This window comes from Galleria mellonella, unplaced genomic scaffold (genome assembly GCF_026898425.1).
Source record: "Galleria mellonella isolate WM207_F2 unplaced genomic scaffold, CSIRO_AGI_GalMel_v1 utg139, whole genome shotgun sequence".
NCBI classification, from domain to species: Eukaryota; Metazoa; Arthropoda; class Insecta; order Lepidoptera; family Pyralidae; genus Galleria; species Galleria mellonella.
The window spans coordinates 2,471,991-2,495,878 of record NW_026441995.1 but is presented as its reverse complement, the minus strand read 5'-3'; the positions used below and the strand labels follow the sequence as shown (position 1 = coordinate 2,495,878).

Genomic DNA, 23,888 nt, shown 5'->3' with positions numbered 1-23,888 from the left:
TTCTGTATCTCTTTTGCGTATTTAGTGTTATAATTCTCGCTAAAATCTACGTGGATCAGAACTTCATCATCTTGTAGATTTGACTTTAAATTATTCATTGTTTTATATTGGTGAACAATATTTCGCTGGTGATCAAAAATTTGTGTTAATCTGTCTGTAAATGTGTTATGAGCTGTCTTGGATATCCAAATGTTTTTTTCAAATACTTAGTCACCAGTCGGTTCCATTTAGTCTTAAAATCTTGAATTTCAGAAATTCACATTTTATATCCTTTCTGTCATCAATTTGTTTATATTTCGGGTTTTTATCAATGCGAGTATGACATGATCTCGCCAAACAATTAATATTATATCGGTCACAACATAGATCTTTCAGCAACTTTTGGTGATTGTTGTAAGTCAATATGTTATTAGTATGAAGTGCGCTGAGCTTCATGTCTATGTTACTATGAACTATGCAAAGACATGTATCGTGATCTGGAGCGTTTGGCTTCACAACCCAAAATGGACGGAGTCGGCCAAATTTTTGGTAGCTAATTTTTATGTGCCCAGTAATAAACTTTTTATAAAGATTAAAAACTGTGTCAAGAAGATATCTCTTCTGCTTCTTCACAGTATTTCTAGTTATAAAGTTGTAAGTTGTACTTCACAAGTTTTTTTTTCTAAACGTGTGATTTATTTATTTATTTCTCTGTTAAACTTCTTTTGTTGTTCTAAGACTTCTTTTCTTCTTTGCTGTAGACTAGTACTGGAAACTGCTGGGCTTGGAGCTGGAGATATTTGAACTGGAACTAGAGTGGCGGGTCTTATAGACAAAGCATCTGCTTCTGGATCTGATAACGGTGTATTTTCTCATACAAAATTATTAGTGACGCTTTTCAGTCTTAGTTTTTTGGCTCGGTATACAATACAATATTAATTCCACTTCTTTAAGGCAGCTCTGTACTCACGAGATGACCATTACTAATTTTCACAAACCTTTTTCTTTTGGTACTTCCAACTTCTCCTTTTCTCTTATTTGTTATCTCTTTTCAGAATATTTTTTCTTCTTTTGTATCGTAGTCGCTCTGTTTCTCTCTTTTTTTTATCGTAGTTCCCCTCGGGATTTTTTTTCTTTTTAGGAACGATATCATGTATGTTTGATCGACCTGTATAAAATAATATAAGTTTATAAAGGAAAATAATGCAAAGCAATGATACTTAGCGGATAAATTTACACCAACAATATATAAAAACAATAACCAATATGCAAAATACACAGTCCCCTGTTGTTTAAAACAGTCCTCTGCTGCATTTTTAGGCTGGGGACTGTTGCCAGAGGACTGTGTATTTAGGTTAGATTTCACAATATTTACAAAACTGATGTAAAATAGTTTTTTAAGAACCTGCCTATCAACTTAGACATAAATAATAAAATAATAAACTATATAGCGATTATTAAAGTAATTAACAAATAAATAATATTACTTACCAGAGGACTGTCTGTGGTAACGGACCAAACGCGTATTCACCTTACAAATGAAGTTCTGACGCTAAACAAAATGGTGTCTCGTTGCCACTTTCGGCAAGGTTGCCAATTTAACAATAATTACGTTTCGTTTTTCTCTAAAAAACTTTTGTAAATATTACAGTTTTTTTTTAATATGGATTTAAATTTTTGGCAGGGGACTGTATGGAAATTCTAGGGACAAAGTTTACAAGTGTTTACTAATATAATAGAATTCGTAATGAGACCTTGTTTTGCGAAATTAATATTAATTTTATATTTTTTATTATTATATTAACTGCCAAATGTATGTAGTTTCAATAACTTCTTCATAAATCTCGTTTCTAGGCGGGAATACAGTGATGGGGACAGCTAGGGGACTGTATTTTTAGAGCTTCAATCACTTCTAGAAAAAAAATTAAAATAGTTATGGTTCTAAAAACAATGGGCCCGTAAATTTTTGGGGTTAAAGTTTCATTAGAAATGATTTTTATGAAAGTAATTATATTACTTTTTGAAAAAAACAGTCGGGACAGCCGATTACGAGTTTATAGAGAATCACCCATATCTCACTCTTCGAACCGAAACACAGCCATGCAAATACAGCTGCTTCACGGTTGAAACACAAATGGCACACACCCCAATTCATAAGTATATATAAGTAATATTAAAGTATATTTTATATACTTATATATAACAGCTATAAAAGTAGACGAAGCAAAACTAATATGTAAGAACAGAGACCTTTGGTACTTGGTTCTTTTTGTCTTCCTCTTTTCTCAGGCAGCAAGAACCAAGTGAGCGTGAAAATAGTTATAAAGAAAGCTCGATATATCTAAGTATTAACTAACGACTTGTGGCTATGAAGTACTACAAAATTTATTACGAAACTTGCTAAAACAACTTTGAAAAATGTTTGTCTTACCTACGTTAAAGAAACTGTATGCAACCTCAACTTTTTTAATATATTTAAATATAATAACATAATTATTTTAAAACATTTTTCTTGTAGAGTGCAAGTGAAATATTGTATAAAACTTCATTCTTATAAGAACTTAACATAAACTAAATGGACTATTAGTAATTACCAAAAAATTTGGTTACTTTTAAGTGAAAACTCGTTGGATGAAATAATATATTATTATATTATTTACCAGAAGAAGACTTTGTACAAAAGTCGTTTGCTTGGACACCTCTGTCCCATTCGTGTTTCTACCGTGAAGCGATTTCGATTTGAAGAGCGGGATATGGTAGTGGATTTACAGGGTACAGAGGAATAACATCTGAATGAGGAATGGCAACTCATTGAAACATGGGCGAAACAGTATACTCTGTTATGTCCATGATACTGCTCAAGTCTATAGGCGACGGTTACCACTTTCCATCAGGTGGGCCTGATGGCCCAAGCTGATGCTTGTTTGCCATTCTAAGTTGCAAATGTAGTTGAAACTTCAGTAATAAATGGCTTTGATTATTTAGGTAGCTAAAGGACTGTAGAGTCCACAGTTACAGTAAAACCATATTTTAATTATAATAATTATAAATAGAACATTTTTTTGAAAACAAAAATATACAGATCACGCACAACGAATAAATATTACCTTATGAACGTTTCTAGACTAACACGAAGTGCTATTTTGAATTCAAATATAGGGTGAGCGATCGAGAAATGTATCTAAATTCAGGAAAATTTTATACATAATATCCATTTTTATTGTAGCTAGCAGAATAAAAGGTAATAAGCTTATAATTTATAATATTGTTAAACTTTTTGCTTAATCTATAGTAATAGATTAAACACAAAAATTACATTTTCATATTACATTATTATGTCTATATCTATATATCACACACACACACATACACACACAAACACACACACATACACAAACACACACACACACACACACACACACACACACACACACACACACACACACACACACACACACACACACACACACACACACACACACACACACACACACACACACACACACACACACACACACTCGTGTACCCAAACTCACATGAAACATTATATAATTAGATTAACCATGTTCGCCGCACTATAACTGTAAAATGACTTGCTTTGACTTCCACGAGACAGGCTTTGCCTAGTGTGGGGTCATAGCTATATTGTACCATAGGCTAATTTTGTTAAAGGAAATAAAGATATTCTTATTCTTATTCTTATATGATTATTTATACATCTATCATCCTTCACTATTGACCCCCTAGCATATCCGATAGCGCAGGCGGGTTTACCATTCCATTATCACCCATTAAAAGAAATACATTGACCGAAAAATACATACTGACCAAGCAATCCCAAAATGACGTTAGCACTATTGACTTTTATTTCGTTATAATCATCATTATGATGATGACTTACAGCACACAAATTACAACATATATTGATATACACAAAAAGCGAGATAACATAAATGATTAAAAAAAAAAATAATACATAAAGCTAAATACAATTTTTCGTTTGTGCGTGTGCCATAACAATACAAAATGGTCACAACTCAGTTTGTTGCTTCGCCTTCAAAAGAGCATAGCACTGATATATCTGTTTTAGTCTGTCTGTTACTTTTTTACGCTTAAATCACTAAACCAATTCATAATGAAAGGATTTTGGTTTTTTTGATTTTTTGTTAGGAAATTAAAACGTGAAGGAAGTATAATATGTTGAAAGTTTGTGTGGAAAATCAGTCATTTTTCAAGTATCTAATAGGTATAAGTCTTATACATCGTATACAGACAAAGTTGCGGTAATGAGTTAATAATAAATAAGGCTATAACATTTTGCTTCATCAATGAATGAATAAGTAGGTATACAGAGGAATAATACCTGAGTCCTCAGGAATGGTAACGCATGGGAGGTATCATGGACGAAACAGTATACTCTGTTATGTACATGGTACTGCTCATGTCTATAGGCGACGGTTTTCACTTTCCATCAGGTGGACCGTCAGCTTGTTTGCTATTCTAAGTTGTATAAAAAAATACTATATTATACAATATAGGGACAAGGATAAGCAAGACAATTAACAAATGTAACGATACAATTGTATAAGTACAGTAAGGCGGCCTTATTGCTGAGAGCAATCTTTTCAAGACGAACTTAGATCAATGGACTAATTGTTATATATAAATATAATTATTTTAATTAAGTGCAACGAACCAATTCAAAATAATGTGCTAATTATAAAGTTCACATAAAGCTTGATCCATAAATGCTTGATCATGTAAATTTGTTTATTTTGAGATTTGTAAGATTACTCATTTAAGACAGTTAATCACGCTCACTTATCAAATATCGGAAAGTGTCTATTTTCTTGTTACATTGAATTGTCATCATTGAAATATGTAATATATTATTTACTTTTTTTTTATGCAAATTAGAAAAGCAAACAAGTTAACCTGATGGTAAATGGTAACCGTCGTCTATACACATGAGCTGTAACATGGACATAACAGAGTATACTGTTTCGCCTATGATACCCCCCATGCATTGCCATTCTTGAGAACTCGGGTGTTGTTCCTCTGTACCCTGTAAATTCACTGGTATATCCCAACCTTCGAACCGAAACACAGTCATGCAAACACAATTACTTCACGGTAGAAACACGAATGGGACAGAGGTGCCCAAGCAAACGACTTTTGTGCAAAGTCTCCCTCTAGTATTTATAAGTACTTTCTGTAATACGGCATTCTATTGTTCTATATTACAAATATTATTTTTAATGCATCATAATGGAAAGGTTTTTTTTTAATGGGTGATAATGGAATGGTAACCCTGCCTACGTATACGCTGGCGGGGCACCAGTGAGGGATGATAGGTGACGATGAAAGCAGGTCATTTAGCCCATTGTGACAAATTCCACTAGAATTAACCACAATGGTTTCCAGAACCGCGTGGAGGTTGACCTGATAGGGTGTGTTGCTGGCAATGGGTCAGTTAGATTCCATTACTAACAATCCTTTCCCCGTAATGGAAAGGTTATAGTGGGGTTACCTGCATTATATATGTTGGTGGGCCACCACGGACGGAGGAAAGATAGCTGACGATGAAAACAGGTCAGTTCAGAATGTGAAAAGTTCAAAAATAATTAACAACAATGGTTTCCAGGGGAAACCGCGTGGAGGTCAACCTATCAACCTTGTTTTTTATGCACGAAAAATTATTAATTCACTCTTGCGCCACTTGTCCACTTCTATGTTCTATGTTCTCCTGTAACCAAAGGTTGGCTGTAAGAAATTGCCCTAGCGATAAGACCGCCTTTTGTACCTTTATGTGTATATTTCAATCTGTATTTATGTTACTGTATTTCACTTGAATTATTCACTTGCCATTGTATATTTTTATTTATGGTGCAATAAAGAGTTAAATAAACAAATAAATATATTGCTAGCAATGGGGTTGCTAGTGCCCATTGCTTACTATCCCTTTTCCCCCCTAAATGTAAAAGTGAGTTAGTACTAAGTGTAAGGACACATAGTATTTGGGATTTATTTATTTATAAATTACTCACCACACTTACAGTCTCCCAAAACGTGTAGTGAGCCATAGGTTTATTTTACAAACTTAAAATTTTTGAAGGATACATTTGACGGATGGAAAAATTATGCCATTTCTATCCCAAATATTATGGAATAAAAACTTTATAAAGAATATCCGATGTTGATGAGTCATAACTACAAGCATCCCTTTAAAGGAGTAGAGCAATGAAGCTCTTTTAGTTTATTGGAACCGAATATCGAATTATATTTTATAAAATTTTATTAATTAAAAGTCGCATTGTTGTGTTTGGACAAAATAAACTTTCTTTCATTCTTTCGTAAATTATAAAAAAATATACCTATTTCACGCATTAAGTTTCGTGCCCATATTATCAATAACAAAAAATCGTAAACAAATAGTAGCGTATATTATCACAATTGTCATCAGGTAAGCCGTATGCATGTTTAAAAAATAGCTCCACCTAGTCCCGCTATGGTACTGCTCATGTCTATAGGCGCCGGTTACCACTTTTTATTAGGTGAGCCATCAGCTTGTTTGCCATTCTAAGTTGAATAAAAAAAAAGTCCCAAACTAGGCAGAGTTTATACAAAAAAAAAAAAAACAATTTTAGTCAGCATAACATAAACATAACTTTCATCTCTGCGCCTAACGCAAATCACACATGTTTTATTCATGCAGGCCCATTACAGATATTGAGGCAGGTTAAGCTGCGAACAATTCCTTGACCCCAAGATATAAAAATAAATAAACTGGTAGAAGTGACACTCAAATACTTTACGAATATAATAATGCCACCATAATTAGTCGATTGTTAGTAATGAGTAAATAGTAGTTTTTAACGATCTCATTGCTAGACATATCCCATTGATCTCCATATGGTTCATCCTGAAAATCATTGTTATTAATTTCAACGTCAGATAATTTCGTCATCATCGGTTGACCGACCTAATTTCGTTCTCGCCTGTCGTCCCTCACACCCAGATAAAGAGGTTTCTTCAGGGTCGGCAACGCACGCGTAATACCTCCGGTATTGCAGGTGTTCATAGGCTACGGTAACCACTTACCATCAGGTGGGCCGTATGCTTGTTTGCCACCTCAGTGGTATAAAAAAAATTGTATACATTGGTAGTGTGGGCGGGATTATCATTCTATTTTCATGCCATTAAATGTATTCTTCTTCGCTTGAAATCTCGCATAGATAGAGAGGGGCGGAGTTAGCAATGGAGATTAGCAACCCCATTGCTAGCAATGTACTCTATCACATCGACCTCCACACAGTTTCCTCAGGAAACCATCGTGATTGATTTAATGTTGAATACATTACGATGAGCCAACGGACCTGCTTCATCATCATCTATCAAGGCTCACTGGCACCCCGCTAGTGTATACGAATAGCCCAGGCGGAGTAATCATTCCATTATCATCCATTAAAAAAACCCCGCATAGGTGGGTAAGATCGTAGGATTATCACTTTATTCACCTTTGAAAGTGTCTCATGAGACAAAAGTGCGTGTAAGCGATACATATACTCTCACTACGGTATTAATTGCTTGCAAGCCCTGAACTAATTTAGCTCTTAATAGGACGCGGGACGTTATTATTGAACTCAGGAGAATTTCTACCTGGATAATTATTTTTATATCACAGGTAAACTCGATTCTCGCTCTTATGAAATAAATTTTGAATTTTATAAAATAATGTAGAATTTTGCGTGAGTACTAATGAACTAAGCTATGCTAAATGTAGTTTACTATTACTGAATAAATAACATATGAGTGGTAAATTTTATATTAATTATAAATTAAATTTACCACTCACATAATTAAATTTAAAAATAAATTATTTTCTCCAGGTTTAATGATACCTGGAATCCCTGTTGGATTCTGTATATAACTAAAAATAAAAATATTAAAAAAGTATGTATACAAACAAGTATTTAAATAAATATTATTTCTGTCCTATTCGATTACATTTATGTATTCTTTATTAACCACAATACACAAAATGTTTTGTACAAAAGGTGAAATTAATATAGCGTTCACTTCCAGTCAACCTTTTATTTTGTTCTATTCTGTTCTGTTCTCATAGTTATATGCTAAAGAATTGAATCAGAGTGAAATAGCAAAAACTGGTCAAATATAGCTTGACGAACTGATGACTGATGGAGAAAAGTATACATTGATTGGCTAATGGTAAAATTAAGAGTACGTTGTATAAAAAAAACTGTGAAATCACTCTATCACATTTTTTTAGACGTTAGTAAATGCAAGTGTTTCAGACCATCTGTAATGCTGAAATCAGTTTTAATAATAGACAGTGAATAGTTGGAATAGTTGATAGTATTCGCCTTCTTTTTAATAAATAAACACATTAACTTATAGTCTTAGATTATACATATAGATAGAGTGGTGGCAGGATATGGCAATGAAATTACAGGGTACAAAGGCATAACCTTAGATTACATAGATAGAGTGTCTCCGTACAAATGCTTCGCCAAAACACGTTAGCTTTTTTAACCAAACGTGCATGAATACGGTTACCATAATGTATAGTTATTACTCAGTACATGGGAGGAATTATACTGTAAGGTTAAATTGAAAAATAAAAACGAGATAAAATTCTTATGAATACAATTGAAAAAACAAGGTTAACAGTGTATGGGTACTGATTCATAATCTTTTTATATATATTCATAAAATATGCTTTTTTAAAAATTATTGATAATGGCCACTTTTCAATTAATGCATATATAATAATTTGTAACCAATAATTTTAGAAGAAATAGTTCCCAATTTAAATTAAAAAAGTCGGCTTGGCTGGAATTTTTTATTTTAATATTTGCAACATTGAAGATATAGTGTTTTTAGTTTTAGTTTAAAAAATATGTATTAAAATTTAGTCAGCCAAAGTTTAATTTAGTAGACTAAATTATGACCCCTTTTGACACACGACCAATCTAAGCTCATCGTACCGCTCTTCTAGACATTTGCTTTGCACCGCTGCCCTTTCCCCCTTCCCTTCTCCTCTCTAGTTTCGGCTCTGAGCCGGGGTAATTTTTCTTTTTGATGAGTGAAAATGGAACGATAACCCCGCCTGCGTTAACGGGATACGCTGGCGGAGCACCAGTGAAGGGTGATCGATGAGAATGAAAACAGGCCAGATAGCCCGTCATGATGAATTCGTCAGGAATTAACCATGATAGTTTCCAGAGGGAACCGCGAGAAGGTCGACCTGGTTGGGTATATTGCTAGCAATGGGATTCTCAGTCTCCGTTACTAACAATCCCTTTCCCCCCAAGAGCCGGGGTAATTGAACCCATTATGCGTTGTTGTCCCATCATTAGACACATAAGTACTCACATTTATATACCTAATATTGATCTCACTTTTGGGGAGAGGAACTGTTGATAATGGAGACTAAGGGCCCCATTGCTAGCAATATACCCAACCGGGTCGACCTGCATGTAGTCCCCCTGGAAACCATCGTGCTGAATGAAAAAACCAAGTGTATTCATCACGATGGGCTAACTGATCTTTTCATCCTCACCTATAATCCCTCGCTGGTGCCCCGCCATCATCACCATCCTACCCTTATCCCAATCGTTATTTGGGGTCGGAGTAATAATTTTTGTTTCCATATTACAAAAAGATTTAGCTTATAGGATTACGACCGGCCGCCTACCTGACGTCAACTTTCTTTAGGAATTCATTCCATCATCACCCATTAAAAAAAAATTATCTCACGGTAAATTATTCTGTCATAAGAGACTTATATGTAATTATCATTACACACATTTGATACGCGTTAATTATTGACTCAACTGTACAAAATCATCGGCGTAGAAAATTTCCATCGTCTTGTTTACATTCGACATTGATATATTACAAAATCAGCGAACATAATGTACACTAAGTGTTAATGATTAATTAATACAGGTTCATTTATTCACAGTACATTTATTTCTCCAGAAAAAGCTTTTCCTCTAATTAATTGCGTGTTGTTTATGTATGAGATGGGATGACATAAACCCTAGTTCACGACACAAAGCTGGCGAGATCACAACGTTAGGAGCGAAACATTTTATCATCGTCATCATATCAGTCATCAACTGTCTACTGCTGAACATAAGCCTCCCCTTGGCGGTTTCGCCAGTAGTTGCTACGCTTGGCAGGCGGATTGGCAACCGCAGTCAGGCTTTAGAGATGTTTTAAGATGGACGCTGCTGCCTATCCCTCGTCCTCCCTTGGTTGGCTCTTATGACATTCATGGGAAAGGAAGGGGTGGCCTATTCTATGCCGGGACCATACGGTCAACATAAAATTGTAACTAGACAATGTCTGTACATAAAGTAACTTCTTTACTCTTTTTTTGAAGAAATTCATACTGTAGTCTCTTGAAAAAACCTGGATAGAAAGCTTATTCCAATAACCTGAGCGTTCATGGGAGAAAATATCTCTGAAATCGCGCTGTACGTTACACTCTAGGCTCTAAAATATAAGGGTGAACTCCCTATTGGTACTGTACAATAGTAGAAAGTGGATATTTTAACCAATTACTAAAAACTGATTTACACTGAGACACATTTTCAATAACACACTATCCCCTCATTAAGCCCTTTAGAATACGGTAACCTTAAATTATATAGATAGAGCATCGAACCTCAAAAACGGGTCAACTTTTTGTCAGTTATTTGTCAAATTAGCGGTTCCTTTTTTTTATTAATGTTCTATATACTTATGCACATAATGTATCTTGACGTATCTATATTTAATTATTTCATAAAAAAAGTTTTTACGCATTAAAAAGGTGCAGAAATTATAAAACCAAAGAAATACAGAAATTATAAATAAATTGCTCATAATTATTTATCACGGAAAATTGTATGAAACGTTAACCTGCTTTCCTCGAAGTAGTGTATGGAGACTTTATAACTAAATATGTAATTTTAGACGATAACACTAATCACTGACTAGTGTAAGTTCAAAGTTTTACGTTACTACTCTATTCACATGTTTGGATAGAAATCTGAGCCTCCGAAACCATTCGCTTAAGACGCTGTTTAATTTTTAATAGTTCATTGCCGTAAACGCTTAGGTCGTAATATAAGTCTGTGTTAATCTAATACTACAGATTTAAATCTTAACTGCGCACTCCCTGTGGTTGTACACTTAATTGATGGTTACCTACGCTCAGGAGAAATACCATTAACGGTAAATCTAAGCGGTATAAATTCATCTATTTCAGATTTATTGATAGATAAATAGATAAACATATTATTTGAGTTATCTGTGATACTGGTAAATTTACAGATAAATTCATATAATGAAATAAGTTACATAATCGTAAGAATACAACATAAAAGATAAAATACAAAAATAAGTTGCCACATGTCGCCATGTAAATAGGAAAGATAAAATACAAAAATATATTGCCACATGTCGCCATGTAAATAAAAAAGATAAAATACAAAAATATGTTGTCACATGTCGCCATGTAAATAGAAAAGATAAAATACAAAAATATTTTGCCACATGTTGCCATATAAATAGAAAAGATAAAATACATAAATATGTTGCCACATGTCGCCATGTAAACAGAAAAGATAAAACACAAAAATATGTTGCCACATGTCGCCATGTAAACAGAAAAGATAAAATACAAAAATATGTTACCACATGTCACCATATAAACAGAAAAGATAAAATACAAAATATGTTGCCACACGTCGCCATGTAAACAGAAAAGATAAAATACAAAAATATGTTGCCACATGTCGCCATGTAAACAGAAAAGATAAAATACAAAAATATGTTGCCACATGTCGCCATGTAAATAAAAGAAATAAAATACAAAATATGTTTTTGCCATGTGTGTCGCAGTGACCCAAGGAAGCGTAATTGAGCGGAGTGTACCTACAAGTAAGGAATGTGTGTAAATATTATAATATGTAATTTACACATATTTCTTATAATACAATGTGTAATAAAAAGCTAGCTAGCTGCCCACCCCGGTTTCGTGGGTCTTCGTTCTGTCTCACTCACTTACTCGCTTTTTTTAAATGGAGATTTTACGACCCTTTTCTTCAATACAGATATATATATATATATATATATATATATATATATTTTGTAATAATATATTGATTACTTTTTGATACAAGTCGCAAACGATTTTTTATTCGATTTTTATATTTCGTAAAAGGTGGATTTTCTAGACAATTGTATTTTTCGTTTCAGCGAATTATATATACATATGTGTAATGTATGATGAAGATTATTTTTAAAGTAATATAATATTATTGTTTCGGTTTGGTGGGATATGGCAACGACAATACAGGGTATTTGACATTTTTGCTTTTTTGCCTAATATTCTTTGTATACAAATATAGTAGGTAGTAGTAGCCTCTTGTATAAAATAATTGCCAGACAGGCAATAAAAAGGACATGACAAATTTACAAGGATTCCGTACAAGTAATTTGTTTCTGCCACGAAAGTGATATGTTTAAACAAATTTCGTTCTACGTTTTAATCATTATCTTGATTAATTTTAATTTGAAATTAGATATAAGCAACGAACTTGCAACCTTGAAACAGCTATGTTCACCCTATTCATCCGAGCTTCTCTGTATTTGATTGGTTTTCATGTGATATTAATTATTAATTAAAACTTGGCAAATAACTCGCTCAATAGTCATCAGAAACTGACAGTAGTTATTATTAATCGCTCGAAAAACTAAAATAGGGAGCTTTGATTTATCGATCTCTGTCTTCTGGGGAGTGGGGAGGGGAGGGAAATGTTTAAAGATGAAAATGCAATGATATCTTCGCCTGCAATATCGGTATACGTTGACCGGATACCAGGAAAGGATGATAGGTAAGGACGAAGTTCGGTTAATTAGCCCATTGTGAAGAATTCACCTGGAATTAACCACAATTGTATCCAGAGAAGACCGCGAAGAGTGCGACCTAAATTTGCTAGCAATGGGGTTGCTATATCCGATTATATACCAGAGGGAGACTTTGTACAAAAGTTGTTTGCTGGGTACCTCTGTCCCACTCGTGTTTCTACTGTGAAGCAGTTGTGTTTGCATGTCTGTGTTTCGGTTTGAAGGGTGGGATATGGGAATTTACAGGGTACAGAGGAATAACACCTAAGTCCTCAGGAATGATAACGCATGAGGGTATCATGGGCGAAACAGTACTCTGTAGCTTGTTTGCCATTCTAAGTTGTATAAAAAAAATTGCAATTTAGAATGGCACACAAGTTGACGGCCCATCTGATGGAAAGTGGTAACTCTAGCCTATAGATATGAACAGTATAATGGATAGCTGAGTCTACTACATCCCTCTATGGATAAGTCCGCTATTGTATTTTAATTTTTTTATTACGTCTAATGTAAATTATGTACAGTAAAGGTTTTACAATACAATAGGTACATACACAGTATTTCGTGATTTTCTATATTATCAAAAAATATAATGTATTTTTTTTTAGCAACTTAGAATGGCAAACAAGCTGGCGGCCTACCTGATGGAATATAGTAACCATGGACATAACAGAGTATACTGTTTCGCCCATGATACCCCCCATGCGTTGCCATTCCTGAGGACTCAGGTATTATTCCTCTGTACTCTCTAAACTCACTGCCGTATCCCACCCTTCAAACCGAAACACAATGTACATGTACATAGACTTAATCAGGATCTAATTCTATTGTGATACCTTTTTTCCTTACATTTTACGTAAAATACTGGTGTTACTGAATGTCAAATATATTCCACTATCCAGTGCCGTAAAAATACTATTTATAAAAAAAATATATATATCATGTAATTTGAAAATAGAACACCTCCTAAAATACAATAAATACTGACATAAACGGCAGGTAACGAAAATACAACAATGAATGGAAATTAATCTAATTATACTAACAAATTCGAGTTGATATTATTATTACTTAATCCAATTCATTCAATCACAAACGTATTCAACCAGAACCTTGTTTTTATCGCTAAAAACAACCAAGTTAAATTAAATTATAGGCACCGACCCTGGAAGTATTATTTTTCAGCTTTCCCTCGTTCTGTCTTTAGATTGATTTATTCTGGAAGTCTATTATTATTTTTTTATATCCACTGTGCCTTTGTCGATTTTCGGTCTTGAACTCGCTTCTATGAATGCTCATCAATTATTTTTCTTATTGTTGTTCTTTCATTCCATTTACTATTTTTTACACAATAGGTACTTTATATGTATTTATAAATTATATTACAAGGTTAAATTTAAGAATAAAAATGATTCATTCATTCTTCACTGGAACACCATTACAACAAGCGCGGGGTTAATATTCTAATATTTTTTAAAGATCGGAACTCTGACGTAAAGTACATTAAAGAATTAATGAAGACTTCCAGATGAAATCAAGGTAATTGTCAAAAACGACAAACATAGTGAATTCATAAAATAATATGATAATTTTTCAACGATGTTTATACGTAAGTTTTAAAAGTGAATTCCATTCTCTGACTGTTCGAATAAGAAATGAAGAAGTAAAGCGCTTTTTGCGAATAAAACACAAAGACAATAAACCAGAGGGAGACTTTGTACAAAAGTCGATTGCTTGGGTACCTCTGTACCATTCGTGTTTCAACCGTGAAGCAGTTGGGTTTGCATGGCTGTGTTTCGGCTTGAAGGGTGGGATATGGCGTGAATTTACTGGGTACAGAGGAATAACATCTGAGTCCTCAGGAATGGCAACGCATCGGGGGTATCATGGGCGAAACAGTATACTCTGTTATGTCCATGGTACTGCTCATATCTATAGGCGACGGTTACCACTTTCCATCAGGTGGACCATCAGCTAAGTTTGCCATTCTAAGTTGTAAATTAAAATAAGACTTAATTTTTTCCAAAGTCCAAACTACCAATACGGTATTAAGCTATCATATTATGCAAACTGTGTAATGTGAAATTTCCTATATAACCTGGTACTGCTTATGTATATAAACGAAGGTTACCACTTTCCATCAGGTGGACCGTCAGCTTGTTTGCCATTCTAAGTTGTATAAAAAAACTTAACATAGATTAAAATGTAAAATACCTTCTGAAATGTGGAATTCACAACGGGTTGTGCTCATTTAGGTAAATTCAGTTTCTATTCTTCTTCAATAGGTCGATAATAGCTCGATTAAGCAAGCAATGTTGAAAATATATAACAATCAAATTATAAAATAATTTATTCCATTTTCATCCTATCGGAAGTGTCTTATTCGAAAAGCGGTTTCACTGAGAATAATAAACCGGAATCCGATTATTACTTTTTAAAAGTCTTTCAAAAGAATAATTTTATATTATACTGGTTTCGCAAGACTGTAAATTGTATATACAATTCGTAAAACTATTTAAAATGACAATGAATCTCTTAAATCTGTGACCGCGTATTATTTGTTCTCACAGCAATAAATCATCGCTTTGACCACAAATATCAGTACGTGTATTTAGCCGTCTCGAGATTCTGAGAAACAATATAAATGTACCAAACAAATTCTATGTGCGCACTGTTGCACTATTCTAATAATTTTAATAATTATATATTTTAAGTATTCTTATGTTTGTTACTTGTATGTTTTTTTTTTATTATTTTGTTGGTGTCATTTTTGTTAATATGTAATCGATGACTTAAGAGAATGTTGTGTACATCTGTAATTGGTGTATTCTGTAAATGCAAGATGCAAGCCCTTTATATCAATTAAAATTAATGTATATATTTACACTGTTGATGTACCTTTTAAAAATAAATTAAACTAAAAATCGCGGGATACGAGTAACAAGGTCAATAAACATAAAAAATGCGAGCGTGAAAATTGCGGGATGCGTAAAATTAAACGAGTAGATACTGCACGCGGAAATCGCGGGATGCCCGATCAGAGAACTTTATATTATACTAAAAATATGTGTGTGGTCTTGCCATAGAATGGACCACCCCTTCTTTTTACGTGGGTGAGTAAAATGCAGCTAAGGGAAACTAATGGCCAAAAGATGAGTAGCAGCGTTCCTCTAAAACAGCACCAAAGCCTAACTGCGCTTGCCAAGTTGCCTGTTAAGCGTGGCAGCTACTGGCAAAACTTTTATCGGAGTGTCCTATGTGTGCAGCAATGGACAGTTAACGGCGGATATAATAGAAAAAATATATAAATAAAAAAATCTACATAATATTTTCTTCAGTTCTGAATCGATTCTTATAATTTATTCTTCTTACGATCAGTAAAGTTTGCTAATGCTAATAATAATATCAAAATATATTAGTCTTTTAAATTGTTAAAACAAATTAAAAAACATTGACATAGAATAAAAATATAAACGTCAACATTTGATACAAGTATTGTCCCAACAAGTAGCACCCGTTCACTAGTATGACGGGCTTATTCTCAATACTATTATTATACAAATTAAGCGACACTGTACATTCGATTAGCAGTATAGTCGTGGCAATTGAACGCCGAATTTCGATGCATAAATAAACGTCTACGTAATTTCTCGGATTATTGTTTAATGAAGCATAATCCAAGAATTTATGATCACAATGGTTTTACATAGAATTACAATGCTTATTACGCCGAAAATCCCTATAAGTTAATTGGTGCAGAGAGATCTCTACACACCATTCGCGCTGTTGCCGGATTCTTGATTGTACGAACAAGAATCTAAATAATTTTAATAAGAAAATTAAACTAAACTTTATGTTACTGAAATAAGGTTTGTTTTCGGTTAAGTGTCTGAAATTTTATAGCTTAACCACAATTATAATTGATGGAAACCATTCAATCATTAACACAAATTAGACAACGCTTCACGAAGTATAACTTATCGTAAATATTGCACTCTTATTAAAAAGCGGTCGAAAACTTGGATTTTGCTTTAACTTAAACCTTAATTCTGAAAGGATAAAGCATACTTTTGTTTATGTTAAAATAAAGAGAACTGGGGGCCTACCATGAAATGAAATTCCGAAGTTTCGGACACTATTTCGTGTTTTAGTTCATACCTAAATTGGCCCAGTAAATGGAGCTTAACATTTCGTTCGTCATAAATACTACCATTAAAGACCAAAAGAATAATATTTTACTATTTTTAATGTTTTTAAACGGTAAGTATTATGTAATTTTAACATCAAATTTGTGTTTCGTTCGGCTCCGAACTTGTTTTGTGAAAATGTTTTGCTCTTTTTTTTATGCAACTTAGAATGGCAAATAAGCAGACGGCCCACCTGATGGAAAGCAGTAACCGTCGCCTATAGACATGAGCAGTACCATGGACAGAACAGAGTATACTGTTTCGCAAATGATGCATGCGTTGCCATTCCTGAGGACCCAGATGTTATTCCTCTGTACCCAGTAAATTCACTGTCATATCGCATCCTTCAAACCGAAACACAGCCATGCAAACTTCACAGTAGAAACACAAGTGGGACAGAGGTACTCCAGCAACTCTATAACTTTATTCTAAATCCCTTTTATTAAATATTACTAAAATTTGAATTATTTTCGGGCACGTCCTTTCAATCGGGATAACAACACCTTCATTATGGTCAAAAAATGTATTGTAAATAAAAAGGTTCATTCTAATTTATAAACGTGCATTGTATATATTTATATAGACGTGTGTAGGTTGGTATTAGTTTAAAGCCCATCACAGACGGAGCTGTAATATTTTTATTTATTTAAACTTTAATGCACAGTAAAATTATATGTTATATATTTGGGGGACTTAACACTGGGCAGTGTTCTCTACTAGTCAACCATTGGGTAAACCGAGAAATAAGTAATAATAAATAAGCAAATTCCGAGAAATAAGCAATGTGCTTTGAGCCCCTAGAGGGCGTACATCGACGTACTGAACACATTAGTAACGTAAATCCGTATTAAACTCACACTAGGGACTGCCAACTTAGATAAATAGGTACATAATCAATTTATTTGAGTTTCCGATACGCAAATAACAATAAAATTAAATAAACATACACAAAAAAAGTATATAATATATATATATATCCCTGAGTCCCCAGAAATGGCAACGCATGGGGAGTATATATATATATATATATATATACCTATATATATATATATATAGGTATATATATATATATATATATACCCGCGTTTTTTCTATAAAACTATCTTTGTAGATATTCTTTACTGTTTCCTCCTAAAGATAAAAGGTAGTAAGCTTATTATAGATAAAAACAATTACAAGAAATGATCACACTGAGAAAACGACCTTATTACTGAAAGCGTTTGAGGTAACCTTTGATATACAAAATTTCATAAAAATTGGTAGAGCCGTTAAGACGTCAAGAAACAAAAACAAAAACTCATTTTCACATTTTTTTATGCAACTTAGAAAGGCAAATAAGCTGACGACCTACCTGAGAGAAAGTAACTGTCGCGTGTTGACATAAACCCCTAATGTGTTGCCATTTCTGAGGATCAAAATGTTATGCCTCTGTACCCTGTGATTTCACTATTTGCAATATTATTACCGACTAGCGGCCCGTCCCGGCTTCGCACGGGTGGACATTTTTACATTTTAAAAAGTGGCCATTAAGGCTGCACACGCGACGGAAGCTTAAAAATGGAATAACTTCTCCCGTTTCCCCAACATTTCCCTTCACTGCTCTGCTCCTATTGATCGTAGCGTGATGAAAAGGATACTATAACCTGCCCAAGAGAATGATGAATAATTATACCAAGTTTCGTTAAAATCTGTCGAGTAGTTTTTGTTTCTATAACGAACATACAGACAGACAGACAGACAAACATTTTACTGATTGCATTTTTGGCATCATTATCGATCACTAATCACCTACAGATACTACTCTCTACAGATTTATTATAAGTATAGATTTATTTCTAAACATTGAAAATAAAATCTGCCATTTTATCTAAGGTGGCTGCGCCGACTCCGAGGATGCTCTTCGCATGGAGAGACGAATGCTGTGGAGGGCGCCAGAGCTGCTGAGAGACCCCAACCCCCCCGCCAGGGGGTCACAGAAGGGAGACGTGTATTCCTTCGGGATTATCCTGTATGAGATACTAGGCAGAAATGGTCCCTGGGGTGACACCAGTTTGACATTTGCAGGTGAGTTTTTATTTTTAACTGCTGAGACACTGCGGTCAATCACGGATATTCACGAATGAATTTTGTGCGATTATTCGTAAGCGAATCGCATTCCTGTGACGATTGGAGACAGTGCTCTTTAAAATCATTGTTGGGTGTCGATTTCTAATTGGTAAATAAATAATAATAATAATAAATTATTTGCTCGAAATGTGGTACAAAGGTCTTAAATGGTAACTACAGCTACACATTTCGTCTTATCTAAAAGCATGCAAATTTTGTCTTAGCACATGTTAGTTAGTTTTTAGTGGCTAACATTTTAAAGTAAAAAAATATCAATTACGTATGTCCAATTAATAATTCTAAATACATATTAATTGTTACATTGAATTAGTTAATTATGTCAACATTTAAAAATAGTAGATATTACCATATAGTTATAAAGCATTAAAATTGTACATGTCATATTTTTTTTATGGGTGAAAATGGTATGGTAACCCCGCCTGCGCTAACGGGATACGCTGGCGGAGCACCAGTGAAGGGTGATAGATGAGAATGAAAACAGGCCAGTTAGCCCATCATGATGAATTCATCAGGAATTAACCATGATAGGTACATGTCATATTATTAATATTGTTACATAAAGTGCATTCTTAGTCTAATCTACCATTCAGACTTACCATTACATCTACCATTACAATATAATACAATATAATCGATTATTAAATTGAATAAGATATTAATATCGATAATTAATTAATCATTAGTGTTGTTTCAAACTAGCTACGAGTATAATATCGATAATAATAGTAGTACCTATTGTTAGATTTAATAATCTATACTAATTATATAAAATTACTAGCTGACCCAGCGAACGTTGTATTGCCATATACATTATTTGGAGAATATTTTTTTAGTCCATTAAAAAAAATATTGGGGAGAGTCACCCTTATCATTGAGGGGTATGAAAAATAGATGTTGGCCGATTCTCAGACCTACCCAATATGCATACAAAATTTTATAAAAATCGGTAAAGCCGTTTCGGAGGAGTTTGGTAACAAACACCGTGACACGAGAATTTTATATATAAGATTTTACATACTAATGTATATAGGGAGGGGAAAGAAAGTGTTAGTTATGGGGTCAAATAGCCCTATTATTAGCAATATATCCTGTCAGATCGACCTCTACGTGGTTCCTCCTGGAAACCATTGTGGTTAATTCTAGCTGAATTCGTCAGGATGGACTAACTGACCTGCTTTCATCCTCATCAGTCATCTATCACTGGTGCCCCTTTTAACTTTTGTACAAAATCTCCCTCTAGTAAAATGATTATGGAAACTTGTAAATATTAGATAATAAGTACGTACTTATTATATTTGTGTATTATATATAATATATATCTATCTATTTATATGTATTTACTTATATATATATATTTTTATTTATTTATTTATACCTATCAGTCTTTTCAATTGTAAAGACATTTTATTTATTTATTTTTAACTATAACATTTAAGTCGATTGGTACACATGTATGACTGTAACTACTAATGAACTGTCAGTTTTCTCATATTGTGTTTGCTGGAAGAAATCTCTATTGGAGATAAGCTCGCCTTTGTGCACTATTATGTTTGTTTTTACATTTCAATAACCTTTTGTGTACAATAAAGAATAAGTTAGTCGTGTTTGAGATGGCCTAAATTGTTTTGACGAAAACCATAGACTTGTGAATCTACGGTTTGATAATAAAGTCCAAAAGCGATAAAACTTTGTTTTAAAAGTACTTATTAAAAAAAAACTGATCATAAATATATAAAAAAAAACATAATTTCTTAATATTGACAGATAATTGCAATATTTTCACACTTCGGTAAACTTTAATACGATCGCTCTTAACACATTATCTAATTGTGTTTAGTGGTATGCGGTGCAAGGTTTAACGTAAAATTCTTGCTTTTACAGGGAAACCTTGCTTCAACAAAGGTTAATAACGTTATAAAAGAGAATAAAATGAAACGATAAAGGGTTTTGTTCCCTAATAATAACTTAAACAGAAAAAGGGTTTGAGAAATTCTACAATCGTCCTTGACCCTTATTCTTCCAGTTATTTTAAAGTAACTAATAAGGTCAGAAAAAGTCAGAAGGCAATTCTTTCATGGTTTAATCAGATTGAGTTATGCCAGTAAGGAGAAAATTATAATATAATATGTATTACTTATGTATTACTACAAAGTTCAAAATAATTTTAAAAAATATTTTTCATTTTTTGTACATGTATTTTTTTTTACTGTGCATTTATGTCTATTGTTGTTTCTATGCTGTAAGTAGTGCAAATAAATTATTTATTTATCTATCTATCTATATTAAACCTATTTGTCTTGATGTTTATATGCATTGTAGCAGCCATTAACTGTTGATTGCTGAACATAAACCTTTTCCAGTAGTTGCCACACTTGGCAGGCGGGTTGACAACTGCAATTAGGTTTTTAGTGATATTTTAAGAGGGACGCTGCTGCCCATTTCTTTACCATTAAATTCCCTTAGTTGCCTCTTACCACACCCACGGGAAGTGGTGGCCTGTTCTATGCTGGGACCTGCACAGATAGATAGATACAACAAACAATTCTACGTTTAACCATTGCGGTCAATGTGCCGTACCTATAATAACATGGTAACGGTTTACCACTGTCGATAGCCACATCTGCTCAATACGTCCACTTCAAGCTGAAAATTATATGCAACTGAGATTCCTGCAAATAATTAGGTTAATTTAGAAAAACATTAAAGAGTTGGTAAAATCAGAATTTTCTATTTCAAATAGATACATACTCTTTATTGTTTTCTCCAAAAGATTACAATGTAACAATTAAATTCAAAATTATGTGCTGGCTTGTACACTAAGTCATCTATGATAATGACGGCTACTGGAGGGTCAGTTAACTTGTCGACTACTGCCATCGATGCGCAATTTCCCCTGACGTTGATAAAGTGCCACTCATCGTTAAAAGCATCAACTAACCACTAAGGGCTGGAAGTGGCTCATTCTATTGCCTCTAATATCAATGGATAGGTAGTGTTGGAATACCAATTACGTCCGAGTTCCGAGGTACTTTCTAACCGGATGTTTTATTAACTAGATGGAGCTACATAAATAAAATAAAATAATAATATTGTGCTCCTTTTTTTTTAATAGATTGCAATTAAATGATGCTTCTGCCTGAGTTATTAGTTTACGCTAGCAGGGCATCAGTAAAATATGATAGGTAAGGATGAAATTTGGCATTTGCCCCATCGTAACGAATTCGCTAGGAATTATCTAAGATGGTTTCCAAGAAGAACTGCGAGGAGATCGATCTGACAATCATATGATATCCTATAACTTCATATTAGAGATGTCAGGATAGAGGTCTTTGTTTAATTATTACTCTGTGTACAAAATTCCGTGTGTATATTTTTTTGTACAAAAAAGAATAAAGACTAAAAAACACCTAAATGGTCGCGTATATCGCGGTTTTAGAGATGTTTCCTCCCACGAACACTCAGGTTATGGAATGAGCACCCTACCGAGACACTACAGCATGGGGTTCTTTAAAGGGGGGGTAAAGAGGTTTCTTCAGGGTCGACAACCCTTGCAACGGCCTTGAACGCCTGCAATACCAAGGGTATTGCAAGCGTTCATAGGCTACGGTAAACACTTACCATCAGGTGAGCCGTATTCTTGTTTGCCTTATATTTTAAATATATATAGTTTGAATAATTATTAAAGTATATATATATAATATATAACACTAAAATACCAGCCTTACTAAAATGTGTAAAATAGTTTAAAAGTTATACAACTAGTTCACCTGAGGGAGACTGTACAAAAGTCGTTTGCATGGGCACCTCTGTCCCATTCGTGTTTCTACCGTGAAGCAGTTGTATTTGCATGGCTGTGTTTCGGTTTGAAAGATGGGGTATGGCAATTAATTTACAGGGTAACACCTGAGTCCTCAGGAATGGCAACGCATGAGGAGTATTATGGGCGAAATAGTACACTCTGTTATGTCTATAGTACTGCTTATGTCTATAGGAGACGGTTACCACTTTCTATCAGGTGGGCCGTCAGCTCGTTTGCCTTTCTAAGTTGTATAAAAAAAAAGTTACACAAACAAATATTGCACCTGTGCGAAGCCGGGATGGGTTACTAGTCTTAAATAAATGTGATACCTAGAGATCTCTTTTGTGTCGGTCAAATTTCAATTCTGGAGTTTACATTTTGTAGGAAACAACTAGGTTGCTACACCCACATAACGGAACATTAAAATTGCATAGAGTTCTGTAAATGTACCGAAGCGGAAGACTGTCGAATGAATTCCATTTAACGACTCCAAATATTTCAAAGACAAAATGTTACCTACGTCTATCAAAGTTTAACTGCAGGCGCTTTGATGTCAGTTCTATTTATGAATTATTAATTACATCTAAGCTCAACAAGTAAACGTGACGAAGTTATCAAAACATGATTGTAAAATAAGTTTTGACAGTTTAGGGTTGCCATATTTTATGTTATAGTAATATTGGAGTAAATAATCTATTATTTATAGATCCATTTACTGACAATCACCTACTAACCCTTGTCTGCTTACTCCCAGTTTATCATGCTTAAGGAATTATACAATCATATTTACTGACAATTAAACAGAAAAATATTTCATTTATTGTCAGTTAAGTGAAAATAAATACAAGATGGATTTTTTTATGTAACTTAAA

The 23,888-nt window shown here is 33.7% G+C and overlaps 1 protein-coding gene across 1 annotated transcript in view; it reads left to right on the top strand.

Annotated features, from left to right (window-relative positions):
- Positions 1-23,888, top strand: part of LOC113512693 (guanylate cyclase 32E-like) — a 225,873-nt gene that overhangs the window by 171,924 nt on the left and 30,061 nt on the right. Inside the window, exon 15 of the mRNA XM_052903469.1 lies at positions 18,963-19,154. Coding sequence (XP_052759429.1) covers positions 18,963-19,154 — 192 coding nt within the window. The remainder of the gene's footprint in view (positions 1-18,962; positions 19,155-23,888) is intronic.